The sequence below is a fragment of the Takifugu flavidus genome, chromosome 14 (genome assembly GCF_003711565.1).
Source record: "Takifugu flavidus isolate HTHZ2018 chromosome 14, ASM371156v2, whole genome shotgun sequence".
In the NCBI taxonomy this organism is placed as follows: domain Eukaryota; kingdom Metazoa; phylum Chordata; class Actinopteri; order Tetraodontiformes; family Tetraodontidae; genus Takifugu; species Takifugu flavidus.
The window spans coordinates 941,611-954,316 of record NC_079533.1 but is presented as its reverse complement, the minus strand read 5'-3'; the positions used below and the strand labels follow the sequence as shown (position 1 = coordinate 954,316).

The following is a 12,706-nucleotide window of genomic DNA, read 5'->3' as shown; positions in this document are numbered from 1 at the left end:
CTCTCCCCCTCCTCTCCCCTCCCCATCTCTCCTCTACCCTCCCCATCTCTCCTCTTCCCTCCTCTACCCCCTCCCCCTCTCTCCTCTACCCTCCCCATCTCTCCCCTCCCTGTCCTCTCCTCTCCTCGCTTCCTCTACCCTCCCCTCTCTCATCTCTCCCTATCTCCTCTACTCCTCACCCTCCTCTAATAATAACCTCCCCCATCTCTCCTCTCCCCTCCTCTACCCTCCCCATCTCCTCTACCCTCCCCAATCTCTCCTCCCTCTCCTCCCTCCCCCCCCCCCCTCCATCCCCATCTCCTCCTCTCCCCTCCTCTTAACCCTCCCCTCTCTCCTCTATCTACCCTCCCCTCATCTCTCCCGCCCTCCCCCTCTCCTCCTCTCTCCATCTATCTAAAACCCTCCCCATCTCTCCTCTAAACCTACCCTCCTCATCTCTCCTCTTCCCTCCTCTATCTCTCCTATACCCTCCCATCTTCTCTCCTCTTCCCTCCTCTAACCCTCCCCATCTCCCCTCTCTCTAAAAACATTTTCATTGTAATAGACGCTGATAAAGATGTTACACATACCAGCTCACAGGAAAGCCAAGCTAACCATAACCTAACCATAACCAGGTCCCTGTGCCCCCCACACTGCACCCAGTGTGGGGGCACAGTTGCAGGGCACTGGAGCGCTGGTAGCAGACTCTAAAGCCTATGTTGCAGAGGTACTGTTGTGACATAGGGAAGTATTGGGATGGGGATTCAAGTATTGGGATGGGGAGTCGCTTGGGTCCAGACCAGCTGAGCTGGTGTCTGGCCACATTGTGCGTGGTCTTCTTAAGACCTCTTGCAGGAGCAGTTTGTGACTTGTTCCACCACTAAAATTAATGTGCAAGATTTTGTTGCCAGTGCCTGGCTCCACCTTCACTGCCCAACTTGTGGCAGAAAAAAGGGTATGAGACACAGATTATGTTGTGTTATTTCCACTCCTGAAAGCAGGAAGACAGGGTTATATCACGCCACACCCCAGAGACACTGTTCAGGTACTGCAGCAAAGCTGGGAGAGCCCTGCTTCTCTTGTGTATGCTCGTGCATGTGGCGATGGACTCAACATGCCCTCTTGTGGCCAAAGGAGTGGTAGGCTCACAAATCCCCTGTTTCTGTCTGATGTTGACTCCCATCTGCCTGATAATCAGTGATGCGATGTGCAAAGTCTGCTCCTTTTATTTCCAGCATGATGTTGATGTGGATGGTGCTGCTCCCATCCTAACCCTAACCCTAACCCTAACCCTATCCTAACCCTATCCTAACAGCACACTTCCCTCACTTCTGTTGTGAAAAGGCTGGTTATGAACGCAAAAGCGGATGATGCGTTAGCCATGCCTAATTACAGTCCCTGGAGTTCACTATGTCTGCTGGCTCTGATGGCACGCTCCGTTTCTGTATTGACTTTAGGAAGGTAGATGCAGTCATGGTGTCTGTTTCCTGTTGCCACTCATTGAAGACTGTGCAGACAGCATTGGTCCTGCTTCCTTCATCACAAAGCTGGACCTCCTTAAAGGGTATTGGGGGGTTTCCTTAATGCCCCCTGTCATCTCAGTTTTTGTGACTCTTGATCAATATAATTTATGCAGTATTGTCACAGCTCCCTCCACCCGTTTCCCTCCTGCCCTCAGTAGTTTTCCACTTTACCTTTCAGCCACTGTTGTAAAATATCATGAATTGCATTTTATGCTATAGCTATTTTAATGAAAGTAGAGCAGTTTCATGGATAATGTGAGATGGATCAACTGGGGTAAACTGGGAAACTTTATGTGAGCTTGTTTGTGAAGAGAACAGAATAACAATGTGTGATATCTGTTTGGGTTAGGGCTCTCAAGGCTGTGCACCTGTGCGCAGGCTGAGGGCCGCTTCGATATAGCCAAAATATGTGCAACGTGACTGAGCTGATGTAAACTATGTAACCATGGAAACGCCTTTTACCGTGTCTTGTGCTGAGTTTAATAAAAGAACCAACTCTGGTGGGGGAGGGGACTCTCTCCGGGACAGCGCGATCAGCAGACGTGTCTGTGACGGAGCGGAGCCCCCCTGTACAAGGTTGAAAAGCAACGTTGGCTTCTGGTCTCAATTTGTGGTGAACTTGGGTCGTGCGCCTGTCTGAGTACACTTCTGAAGATTTTGACGACAATTTGGTGACCCCGACGTGATCTGCTCCAGAGGAGAGTAGGACGTGCGCGCACGTCGAAGGCCCAGATCGACCGGTCCTTGGCATCATCCGGAAAAGGCCTGACTAAAGAGGTGAGCACTGCCTGTTAAACCAAAAGTGCTGAATGATGTCAAGTGAACCGTGTTGATCGGTGAAATTTTAAAAATAAACGGGTAAAGAGAGGCGTTTGGCCGTTTTGACTGAGAAGTAACCACAGATTGGTCCTGGTTACGGACAGATTGGTCCGAATTTGGTTCTGGACAGCTTGATCTGGATTTGGAGGGCGTTGGTCCTGGTTTTTGGACAGATTGGTCCGAATTTGTAGACGTTTCTCTTGGTTCTGGAGGAGCGGTCTGAATTATGGCTGAGGAACAGAACACTGGGGGCGAGGGGCCCTGCGACAGTTGGCTGGATAAACTGTTTAAACGACATTTGGCCAAAACAACGGATGGTGAAAGGGAGGAAGCGATGAAAAAACAAAATGTTTCGGGACAAGTACGGAGACAGATTCTTAGGGCTAGACGATGGCAAAAAAAGTTTACAGACACTGTGGGGGATTGTCACTGGAAATAAACAGGAGAAGAATAAATGTGATGCGGAGTTGACGAGTGCGAGTGTGTGGGACAAGCGTAACTTAAAAGAGAGATGGAGAGTCACAGATGAAATGAAATGCATGGCACAACATCTACGTGATGCTTGTCTGGCTGCACGGGCAGCTGCGGTTGATGAGATGGAGGATCAAGATCAGCAGAGTAAGAGCGCAGGGAAAGAGGAAAAGAATGTACCAAGCGCACCTCCGAGTCATGGTGAAGGAGGCCAAGCAATGTACCCGGTGTTGACAGGAGGAAATATAGTTGCGGCAGGACAAGAGCTGCATTTGGGGGCAGTTGGAGGCAGCAGAGCGCCAGAGGTAGAAAAGGCAATGTCTAAGCAATGTCTAAGCTGACAGTGTTAGAACAGCCGGCGACTTTGTCTTCACTTAACCCGTTCGGACAGGGCGATGGATGGTTGGCTGCGCAGCGGAGCATGATAGAGGAACAAAAGGGTGTAGCGGATGACACGAATCGTCGGATAGTGAGAATTGGCTAAAATCATGAAGGAAACGGGACTAAATTGGGTGGAGCCGCTTCCATTGGCCCTCATGAGAATTAGACACACTGTAAACAGAGCCACCGGGTTTACACCGTTCGAACTCCACCATGGAAGGCCCTTCCCAAGACCAGGACACCCCATGACTGAGGGAGCAGAGGTACACCCCAAGGTAATGTTTAAAATACTTAACTACATGTGTTCAAGCTTTTCTCTCCAGATCCCACCAGAACCGCAGGAGAAACCCGACCTGATAGGGGAGGAGTACCTGTTATTGAAGGTCCTTCAGAGGAAGTGGCAGGAACCGAGGTGGACAGGCCCACATTGAGTCACAGCGCGCACCGACACAGCGGTCCGGTTTGAAGGAAAGGGAGACACCTGGTACCACCTCTCGCATTGTGCCAAAGTACCGAAAACAGCAGAGGGGAAAGGGAGCAGCAGGGGTCTGCGACGTCAGAAACCCCCAACGCGTAACAGGTGAAGTGCTAGTAACCTCTCCCTGCAACGGCAACGATGGATGCGAAGGTGCAGAAATCCTCGATGGAGGAACATCTGGACCCAGGACAACGCTCAGCGGGACGAATGCCGGAGTGGAGACGATCATTGAATGGTTTATTGATAATATGCATGTCTGTTGTAATCTTTGCATCTATATTGATTTATGTGGATGTTTATAGAAGTGAAATGCTAACTCAGAAGAGCAGATCCTTAAGAGAAGGGAACTATCCACGACCCAAGCGAGACACACCACAAGAGTGCCCCGCATCTATCACATTGGAATATACGATGGGGGCCCCTACCTCTTTTCAATTTGACTTATGTGACGTTATTGACTGTCGTGGGACTTCTACCATGTGGAGAGGGTATGATGTTTACTTATGTTATGAACCGGGTCCTATTCAATTCTCATGCTCGCGCCATGGTTACACCAATGGTAAGTGGTGTTCTGATTGGAGTAGTGTCCGAGTACATACAGGAATGGTGGAGCAACCAGCCCCTTTACGATATGCGGGAAGCGACTCCTATGCTAAAGCAGCTCGTAAGAAAGAACACCTATGGAGGGAGCTAAAGCTCCAACGAGATTTCTCCCCAACAAGCAACCCACTGACGTTATCATTACACTGGGATCAGTCCCCAGTCTGGAGGGGCGCAGCTTCCCCTGTATATCTTGTGTTAGGAGTTGACATAACTGGGTATGATCCTATGGGGTTGATCAAAATACACTTAAAAGCCACCACCACCGTACAGGGTAGGGGGGGTGACGAGCCCCCAAAGGATGAGAACATGAGAGAGAGTAACTCCTCCCAACGGGTAAGAACATTGAACTATTCGGCTCTAAAACCAATAGACATAATTCAAATAAGCACAGGAACGGGAACTGACAATGTTTGGCTAGATTGGTTGGCGAGCGAGGCAAAGGATAAGATCGAAGGGGAATGCATTGCATGCGCGGCAGGGCGGCCACATTTGTTCACCGAGCCAGCTCCTCTCCATTTTGATGACACCTGGGGATGTCAGTGCATGATGGCACTAACCAGAGAGAACACTCCAATAAACTGTACACAATTGGCTACAATTTACCCCCCAATTAGCGACAAGTCCACTGTAGGACCTTTCAAACCACGGAGGGGTGAACCAAACAGGTATGTGTGCTTAATTTCAATCACAGGAAGATCGCGGGAATATGGGGAGATTGCGGAGGATTGGTGCAATCAGACAATTAAGGGTGATGCCTCTCAGATAGGGTCATTAGCTAGAGCAGGACTATTTTGGTACTGTGGGCGGGGGTTACATACCAAGATGCAGGCAGGAGCAAACGGAAGGTGTGCGATGGTGAGGCTGGCGACCCCGGTGACACTGATTGGTAACAGGATGAGTATGAATAGTCCCACAACATCATCAGCTTTAACAGCCCGAAGCCGGCGACACATCCTAAGGAAGAGGAGCTCAGCTAGGTTCGACCTGTCTGTAGGATCTCCTACGTATATCGATGCAATAGGGATCCCTAGGGGAGTTCCGGAGGAGTATAAATTGGCTGAAGTGGCGGCTGGGTTTGAGAATCTTCCAATTATTGCAGCACTCTTCCCGATTACACCGAATAAGAATGTGGACCGGATAAATTATGTGCACTATAATGTTCAAAGATTAGCAAATCTGACCAGGGATGCGGTAGAAGGACTGGCTGAGCAACTGTCAGCAACCTCTATGGTAGCAATGCAAAATAGAATGGCCTTAGACATGTTGCTGGCTGAGAAGGAGGGTGTGTGTTATATGTTTGGAGAAATGTGTTGCACCTTTATTCCCAACAGTACGGCTCCGGACGGCTCCGTAACTAAAGCCCTAGAAGGACTGAGGTCCCTCTCTTATGAACTGGCAGAAAACTCAGGTGTGGATCATGGACTTGGCTCTTGGATGTTCCAGATGTTTGGCAGATGGAAAGGGTTGATTTTTTCTATACTTACTTCTTTAGCCGCTTTTACAGCTGCTGTTATGATGTGTGGCTGCTGTTGTATCCCATGTATCCGAACTTTGTGTGTACGCATGATTACTGTTGCTATAGAAAAGGGAACCACCGATCCGAAGATGATAATGCCTCTCCGGTCGGCCCCTAAGGAAGAGGTGGTGGGGAACTGGAAGCGAGATGGATGGATGTGATCTCTACTTAGAGATCAACAGGGGGACTGTTGTAAAATATCACGAATTGCATTTTATGCTATAGCTATTTTAATGAAAGTAGAGTAGTTTCATGGATAATGTGATAAGGATCAACTGGGGTAAACTGGGAAACTTTATGTGAGCTTGTTTGTGAAGAGAACAGAATAACAATGTGTGATATCTGTTTGGGTTAGGGCTCTCAAGCTGTGCACCTGTGCACAGGCTGAGGGCCGCTTCGATATAGCCAAACTATGTAGCTGATGCAAACTATGTAACCATGGAAACGCCTTTTACCGTGTCTTGTGCTGAGTTTAATAAAAGAACCAACTCTGGTGGGGGGACTCTCTCCGGGACAGCGCGACAGCAGACGTGTCTGTAACGGAGCGGAGCCCCCCTGTACAAGGTTGAAAAGCAACGTTGGCTTCTGGTCTCAATTTGTGGTGAACTTGGTTCGTGCGCCTGTCTGAGTACACTTCTGAAGATTTCGACGTCACCACTCCCACCTCATCAGGCCAACTCCACTCACCTGTCAGCTCAGCTGTATCTCATCCCAATTATCACAGCATATAAGCCTCTCCTGCACTCAACTCCTTGCCAGATTGTTCTACAGCTTTGATGCAAGACTTTCCAGCGTTATTTTCCTGCCTGATTTCCTGTTACATACCCTGCCTGTCTTCGTTTTGCCCGCCTCGCCTGTTCCCCGGAAAACCTACCTGCTTTCTGTCTCCGACCACGCACTCTGCCTCTGTCTCCAGCTATAATCTGCTTCCACGGCTTCGACTCCTCTGCGTGGCCTCAATTTGTCTGCCGCTCGCCCCTCATCGGTACCTCTGCCTTGCTACCTGGCTCTGGACCCCTCCCTTTGGCCGTTCCACCAAGAGTAAGCCCATTCCCTTCCCCTAATCCTAAACCCAGAGACTCCTTTTGGGCCACTGGTCTGAAAAAAGGACTGTTTCCTGAAATAGCGGATCACATCCGAGTTTGCTACTGTTATCAAATAAAGACTTTACCAATTGATCCTGAGCTTAAGTGTACTGCTATTGGGTCCATATGCAACCCGTCAATATACTGTGTATTAGAACAGGTTGTCTCAGGACCCAAAAGCAGGCAACACGCAGTGGGGGTCTTTATTCAAGATGCACGAGGCTCTGCTGGATTGTTGGGCCAAGTTAGCCAGGGGACTTCACCCCCTGAAGTGCAGCATCGTTCCAGCCACTCCTGGCCGCGAGGATGCGGAAACGAATTGAATAGTCCGCCACCGAGCTGGAGCCCAGGCGCAGGGACAGGATCTGCGAGGCCGCCTCGCGCTCTGGACCGAATGCTCGAATACCTGCTTCAGCTCGTCCGTGAAAGCTGAATAGCTGGAGGAAGCGGGTGTCAGGTTCCCCAGAACCGCTGTGGCCCACAGTGCCGCTCTCCCAGACAGGAGATTAACCATGAACGTGATCAGAGGCTGGGGGTAGAAGACTAGAGAACATTGAAGCAAAAAACTGGCACATGCACCAGCCTCACCAGAATAGCATTCCAGAAGAGGAACATGCCCCATGTTCCTCCTGAATCCTGTGATATGGCAGTAACTGGTGGAGGAACTGCCCTCGAAGCCTCCGCGGGTGGGGAAGGCAGAGTCTGCTCTGTCCCTCCCGGAGTGAGCAGGGCTGACACGCTGGCATTGAGTGTCTGGAGTGAGGCCCAGATATCTGAGAGGAGTTGGTCATGCTGTCCCAGCAACCTCCCCTGGGCCTCCAACGTGCGGCGCACTGCGTCTTGGTCCGCCAGGTCCATGCTGCTCAGAGTGTTCTGTTAGAACAGGTTGTCCCAAAAGCAGGCAACATGCAGTGCAGAATAGTGTCCTAAAAGAGACTTTATTCGAGATGCACAGGGTTCTGCTGGGTCGTTCGGAGAATCTCTCATTCGGTCCAGCGTGGAGCCAATGCGGAGGATCAGTCCGGCGAGCAGTTCATGTCCGCAGGTAGGCATGGAGACCTCGATCGAGTGACAAAGTTAGCCAGGAAACTCTTTTGAACAAACCAGGAGTCAGGGTTAGAGAGAATGAAACACTCTGACGCTGGCAGACGGGTGCTCTGTTCCTGATGGAAAATTGTCAGCAGGTGCGTCCACCTGCAGCACCAGCTGTGGAGGATTATCGGCTCCTCCACGCCCCCTGCAGGAAGAAACAAGCGACCCGGAACCTTGGAACACTGTGACGTCTTTTGGCTTGAAAAATGGACCTGTCACATTACAGTGCTTGATGCATTGAGTAATGGGTGATGTTCCAATGTAGTGTGCATTTAGATGATGTGGTCATGTATTCTGACACTTGGCCGGACCATGTGTCCCGGTTAAAAACAGTTTCCAATGGCTTGCTGAAGCTAACCTGACTTTTCATCTTGATAAGTGTAAATTCGGGAAACTATGGTTGTTTACCTGGATGAACAGGTGGACAATGGAAGGTCCGTTCAGTGGATTACAAAATTACAGCAATCTTGAACAATCCAGTTACCCACTAGGTAAGAACTATGTTGTTGCTTAAAGCGGACTAGTTAATACCAGTGTTTCTGTAAAAACCTGTTGGTTGTGGGAGCCATCCAGTAAAGTCCCAAGGTCCCCTGTGTGTGGACTGTTGTGTATCTCTTCTTTGGTGTTTTTTTTGCTCAAAGTGGTGGCTGATGAACTATCCCGTGCCTTTGTTCATGTAACCAAAGAATGAGATCCTCTGCTCTATTGTGCTTTTGTCTCTGTTTAACACAATCCCTGTTTCAGTTGTTACTTCCATCAGATTCATCAGGTTTCTGTCATGCTCTTCCTTACTTTTGCAAAAGACTACAATGCCATCTGCTTTGCTGTCACCCTTGAGCCCCTCCAGAATCTGGTCCATTTTGGCCTGAAAGTGACCTTGAGAAGCACAGTCCAAATGTCATTCATTTCCAGCAGTATTTCATTTTGTATTGTTTTTTTTGTTGTTGTTCTATTGTGAAATTCCTGTTTTATTTTGGTTGTTTGGTTTCCTAGTGTTGTGGCTTTTCCTCTCTGTCTATTTACTTAATAAACGTACGCTTTTCCTAAGTCTGAATGCCTATGCCAGTGCCAATGGGTTGAAGCAGGATTGCCACGACGAAGTCGAATAATGAGTCAGGGTCAGCTGGTTCACGGTCCAATGATGGTTTATTGATGATTCACAATTCACCATGCATGAGAGGTAGCCTGGGCTAAGTCTGAAAACTAGCAAGAAATCTCCAGCTTTTATACAATTTGGAGCCTGGGTTTACTCCTCCCCGGGCTCCTCCTTCTCATTATGCAATTTTTCCCGTTTTCCACCGTTATGTATTTTTTATCATTCTTATCAGAGGCTAGATGTACTTTTCCATGTTTTTTTTTTAAACAGACAATCTCTTGTTCAAACAGACAACCTCTTGTCCTCTTACCACGCCTTTGAGACCCCCTGTCTTATCAACATTTTCAGGCCATTAACAACATATTCTGGCCAGTAAGCATAATGGCAAACATTACAATCGTACAGAAAGAGAACAGCAAACATTGATTAGGCACTTAGTCTGGATAATTATTGATCACGGACACTAATCATCAGATGTCCTTGAACATGCCTGAACATGCTTAAACAGGCTTTTAGACACCTTTACCCTTTACTACACTAGTTGTGAGTGGTTTGTTTTAACATTAAGTGGCTGTCTCGTCTGATGTCACGTTTCACTCGAAACCCTCATCCCTATTTAAGCAGCACCTTCTGGTTTTCGAGCTCTCACCTGTTGGGTCCTTGTTTGACTCCCATGTAAGACTGCTTGGTGCCTGTTTGCCTTTTTTTCACCCGGATTAGTTTTTCTGGATTATGATACCTTGGTTCTGTCTTCCTTTTGCACTTGGATCCACACTCCGAGACCTTTCACCTGGCTGTTTTTAAGTGTTCTAACATTGTCACCCTATTAAAGCAACAGCAACGCAATTTTTTTCAAGTGTTTGGGGAAAAAAAAGCAAATACAGAGCATATGATAATTAAGCCAATAACCCATTTTTGTTAAAAAAAAAAACAAACAAAAATCAGGCCTTTATTTAATAGGGAAAGGACATCAAAAATTTCCTGAGAGAATTCCTATTTTCCTTAATGCCAGTAAACTGCAAGGCAAATTAAGCATTGCCAATGATGAAAAACTGTAAAAATATGTCTTTGCTTAGATCCTTTGATCTTTGTAGTTGTGATGAGAGGGCTTTAATGAGCATTATCGTCAAAGGCAAAAGCATATACCAGCACATTGAACTGTGGGAAAAGGTTAAAAAGTAATTCAAATGTAAGCATTTCAACTAACAGGTAATTAGCGGCTTTATCTTGATACTTATTTTGGGTTAATATTCCTTATTCCTTCAATGTTTGTAAATTCATTCATTCTATCTTTCCACTGTACAGAAAATGCAGGTCCAAGAAAGCTCACTCTTAGTCATTCCCAACAACTTTGCCGCTAATCTTTGGCATGTTGTCAATGATCCAGACATCCCTGCCATTGTATGGGACAGCCAGGGTGAGGTTATCATTATAGATAAGTATAGTATTGAGAAGCAGGTCCTGTCTCCCAGTAACAGCACCTTGAACAGTTGCCATGCTTTTGGTACTATGTCTTTCTTAAGTTTTATCCGTAAGCTTTATGCATACGGCTTCAAAAAAGCTCCATATCCACCTGCAATTCAGCCAAACATTTATCAGTTTTTCAATCCTAACTTCAAGAAAAATAATCCAGAACTTCTTTCACTTGTGAGTCGAAGTGCTCCCAAGTATCGGAGAATTCACAAGTCTGACCCGAGAGCCAAATTTCTGCCTAAAGACAGGACTGAAAAAAAAGATGTATGTATCCAATGTGAAGATGGTGAAGAAACTTTGCAGGAAGGTTAGTGTTCAAGATGAAAATGTATGTAAAGTGTCAACAATCACCTTCTGTTGTGATGTGATATTTTTGCTGATTCTGCAGGAGACAAGTTACATCAGCGGCCAATCAAGCCCGTCCTCATCATGACACCAGAAATCCACGGAAGCAACAAAGGAGGAGGCCCTCCTAGAGTCTACAATAGACCCCAAGTACCTCAAGCAAACTATTTTACAAGCTTAGTCCCATATTCAACTCCTGGGCGGTATCCCAACCTGAACGCAGGAGTTCCTAATATGGTCTACCGTCCTGGCCACTTTGTCCCAGGTGAGCACCAAGTTTGCCTTCCTGTCTGCATTTTTGGGTACATTTGTTGTATTATCAGTCGTATTTTTAGACCTGATCAGTGTTTTTCTGTATGATAACTACATTTTAGATCTCAAACTGAGTTTTACTATATGCATTTTTCTTCTCCTTTAAGCTCTTTGTTGGTACCGGCAGGATCCCATAGCTCCAGGTTTCTGCACTTTTTACCAGGTTGGTGAATTTGAATCAATATAATCTGCAGTTGTTAGATGAAAACATGGTTAATCGCAGCCTCTATGTATATAGACGGGTCCATAAATATAGGGACATCGACACGGTTCTCATCATTTTGCCTCTAAAAACCACAAAATCTGCTGTTGTTACATGAATACATGGTTAATTCTACTTATAAAATAATTCAACATTAACCCTAACCCTTTTTTTTAGATGGGATGTCCAGGCAACACAGTTCCACCCATGTATCCCATAGAACCAGTTACTTCATTTGCGCAGAAGATGCCCCGTTCATCCACGAGTGTTTTAAAGATGAATCCACTGAATCGTCCCTGTGCAGTATCACAACATATCTCTATCATTAGCGGTGACGGAGTAGCCTCCATCTGTCCTCCAATCAGTACTGTCGCTGAAGCTGGAGAAAACGTTCAGAATACAACCACAGAGAAATGATAAAATCAGTAGAGTTCATTAATGTAGTTTTATTAAAGCATTTATCTCTGCTCATTCTCAAAAGAGTATGTCCCTGAACTGTTGCCCTCAACCTGTCCGGCAAATTCGGAGTCTTAATTTCAGCCCTCAGGTCAGGTGTAGTCGAAAGCCTGGACCTTTTTTGCCATCTGTCAGGAATGACTAAATAAAGTTTTAAAATCTGTTTCCAGACTCGGAGCTGTAAGTAAATGGTTGTTTGAATGCTCTCTCTCTCTGGTTGCCTTGTGATCTGCTGGCAACTTGTCCCGGGCGCACCCTGCCTCCACCAGAGAACTGTTCCATCTCAAAGTTTTCAACCTGCCAAATACATTCCAAGTTTCCCAGAAGTGAACTTGCTCTGCCTTATTTTATAAAGTGGTTCAGGCAGGACCTTTCTAGACTTAAGATGATGAGGTATTCCACAACTTCAAAATTATCCAAGAGGCTTCTTTAGTTCTAAATTAACTGGTAGGAACCTCAGAGCTAGATGCTGTGTGCATTTACTGAACGCTGACATTAGTGGTTGGTGGTAATTTGCATTATTACAGGGTCACGATGATCACGATGTTGGGTGTGAATGACTATGAAACTTTCCTGGGAGGGAATCTATCGCCTCATTCAGCAATCACTACTCTTGATTAGGTACCTGTAAAATGTGTCAAATAAGAGGGGAAAAAAATAGATCAACTGCTAAAAATAGAAATTGTTGAGAGTGGACGGATCCTCAGCCTGAGTGAACTGCATCATATTTGCCCCAAAAGCAGCAGACACTGGAATGTGCCTGAGCAAATGCAGCTATAATCAGAGAGCCTCTCAATTCCCATGGTCCATGACATCTCTACAGGGGATAAATGGACCAACCATGATCAGCAAACTGGATCTAAAATGTCGATACC

At 46.8% G+C, this 12,706-nt stretch overlaps 2 protein-coding genes across 2 annotated transcripts; both read left to right on the top strand.

Annotated features, from left to right (window-relative positions):
* Positions 1-745: 745 nt before the first annotated feature.
* Positions 746-6,129, top strand: LOC130537915 (uncharacterized). The gene is made up of 2 exons (XM_057055049.1): positions 746-3,436; positions 3,497-6,129. Exon 2 carries the CDS (start codon positions 3,790-3,792, stop codon positions 5,929-5,931), a length of 2,142 nt encoding a protein of 713 aa, XP_056911029.1. The 5' UTR covers positions 746-3,436; positions 3,497-3,789; the 3' UTR covers positions 5,932-6,129.
* A 3,012-nt stretch (positions 6,130-9,141) lies between these two features.
* Positions 9,142-12,008, top strand: LOC130537637 (heat shock factor protein 5-like). Its single transcript, XM_057054559.1, has 4 exons — positions 9,142-10,823; positions 10,905-11,126; positions 11,281-11,336; positions 11,553-12,008. Exons 1-4 carry the CDS (start codon positions 10,352-10,354, stop codon positions 11,790-11,792), a joined length of 990 nt encoding a protein of 329 aa, XP_056910539.1. The 5' UTR covers positions 9,142-10,351; the 3' UTR covers positions 11,793-12,008.
* Positions 12,009-12,706: the final 698 nt, after the last annotated feature.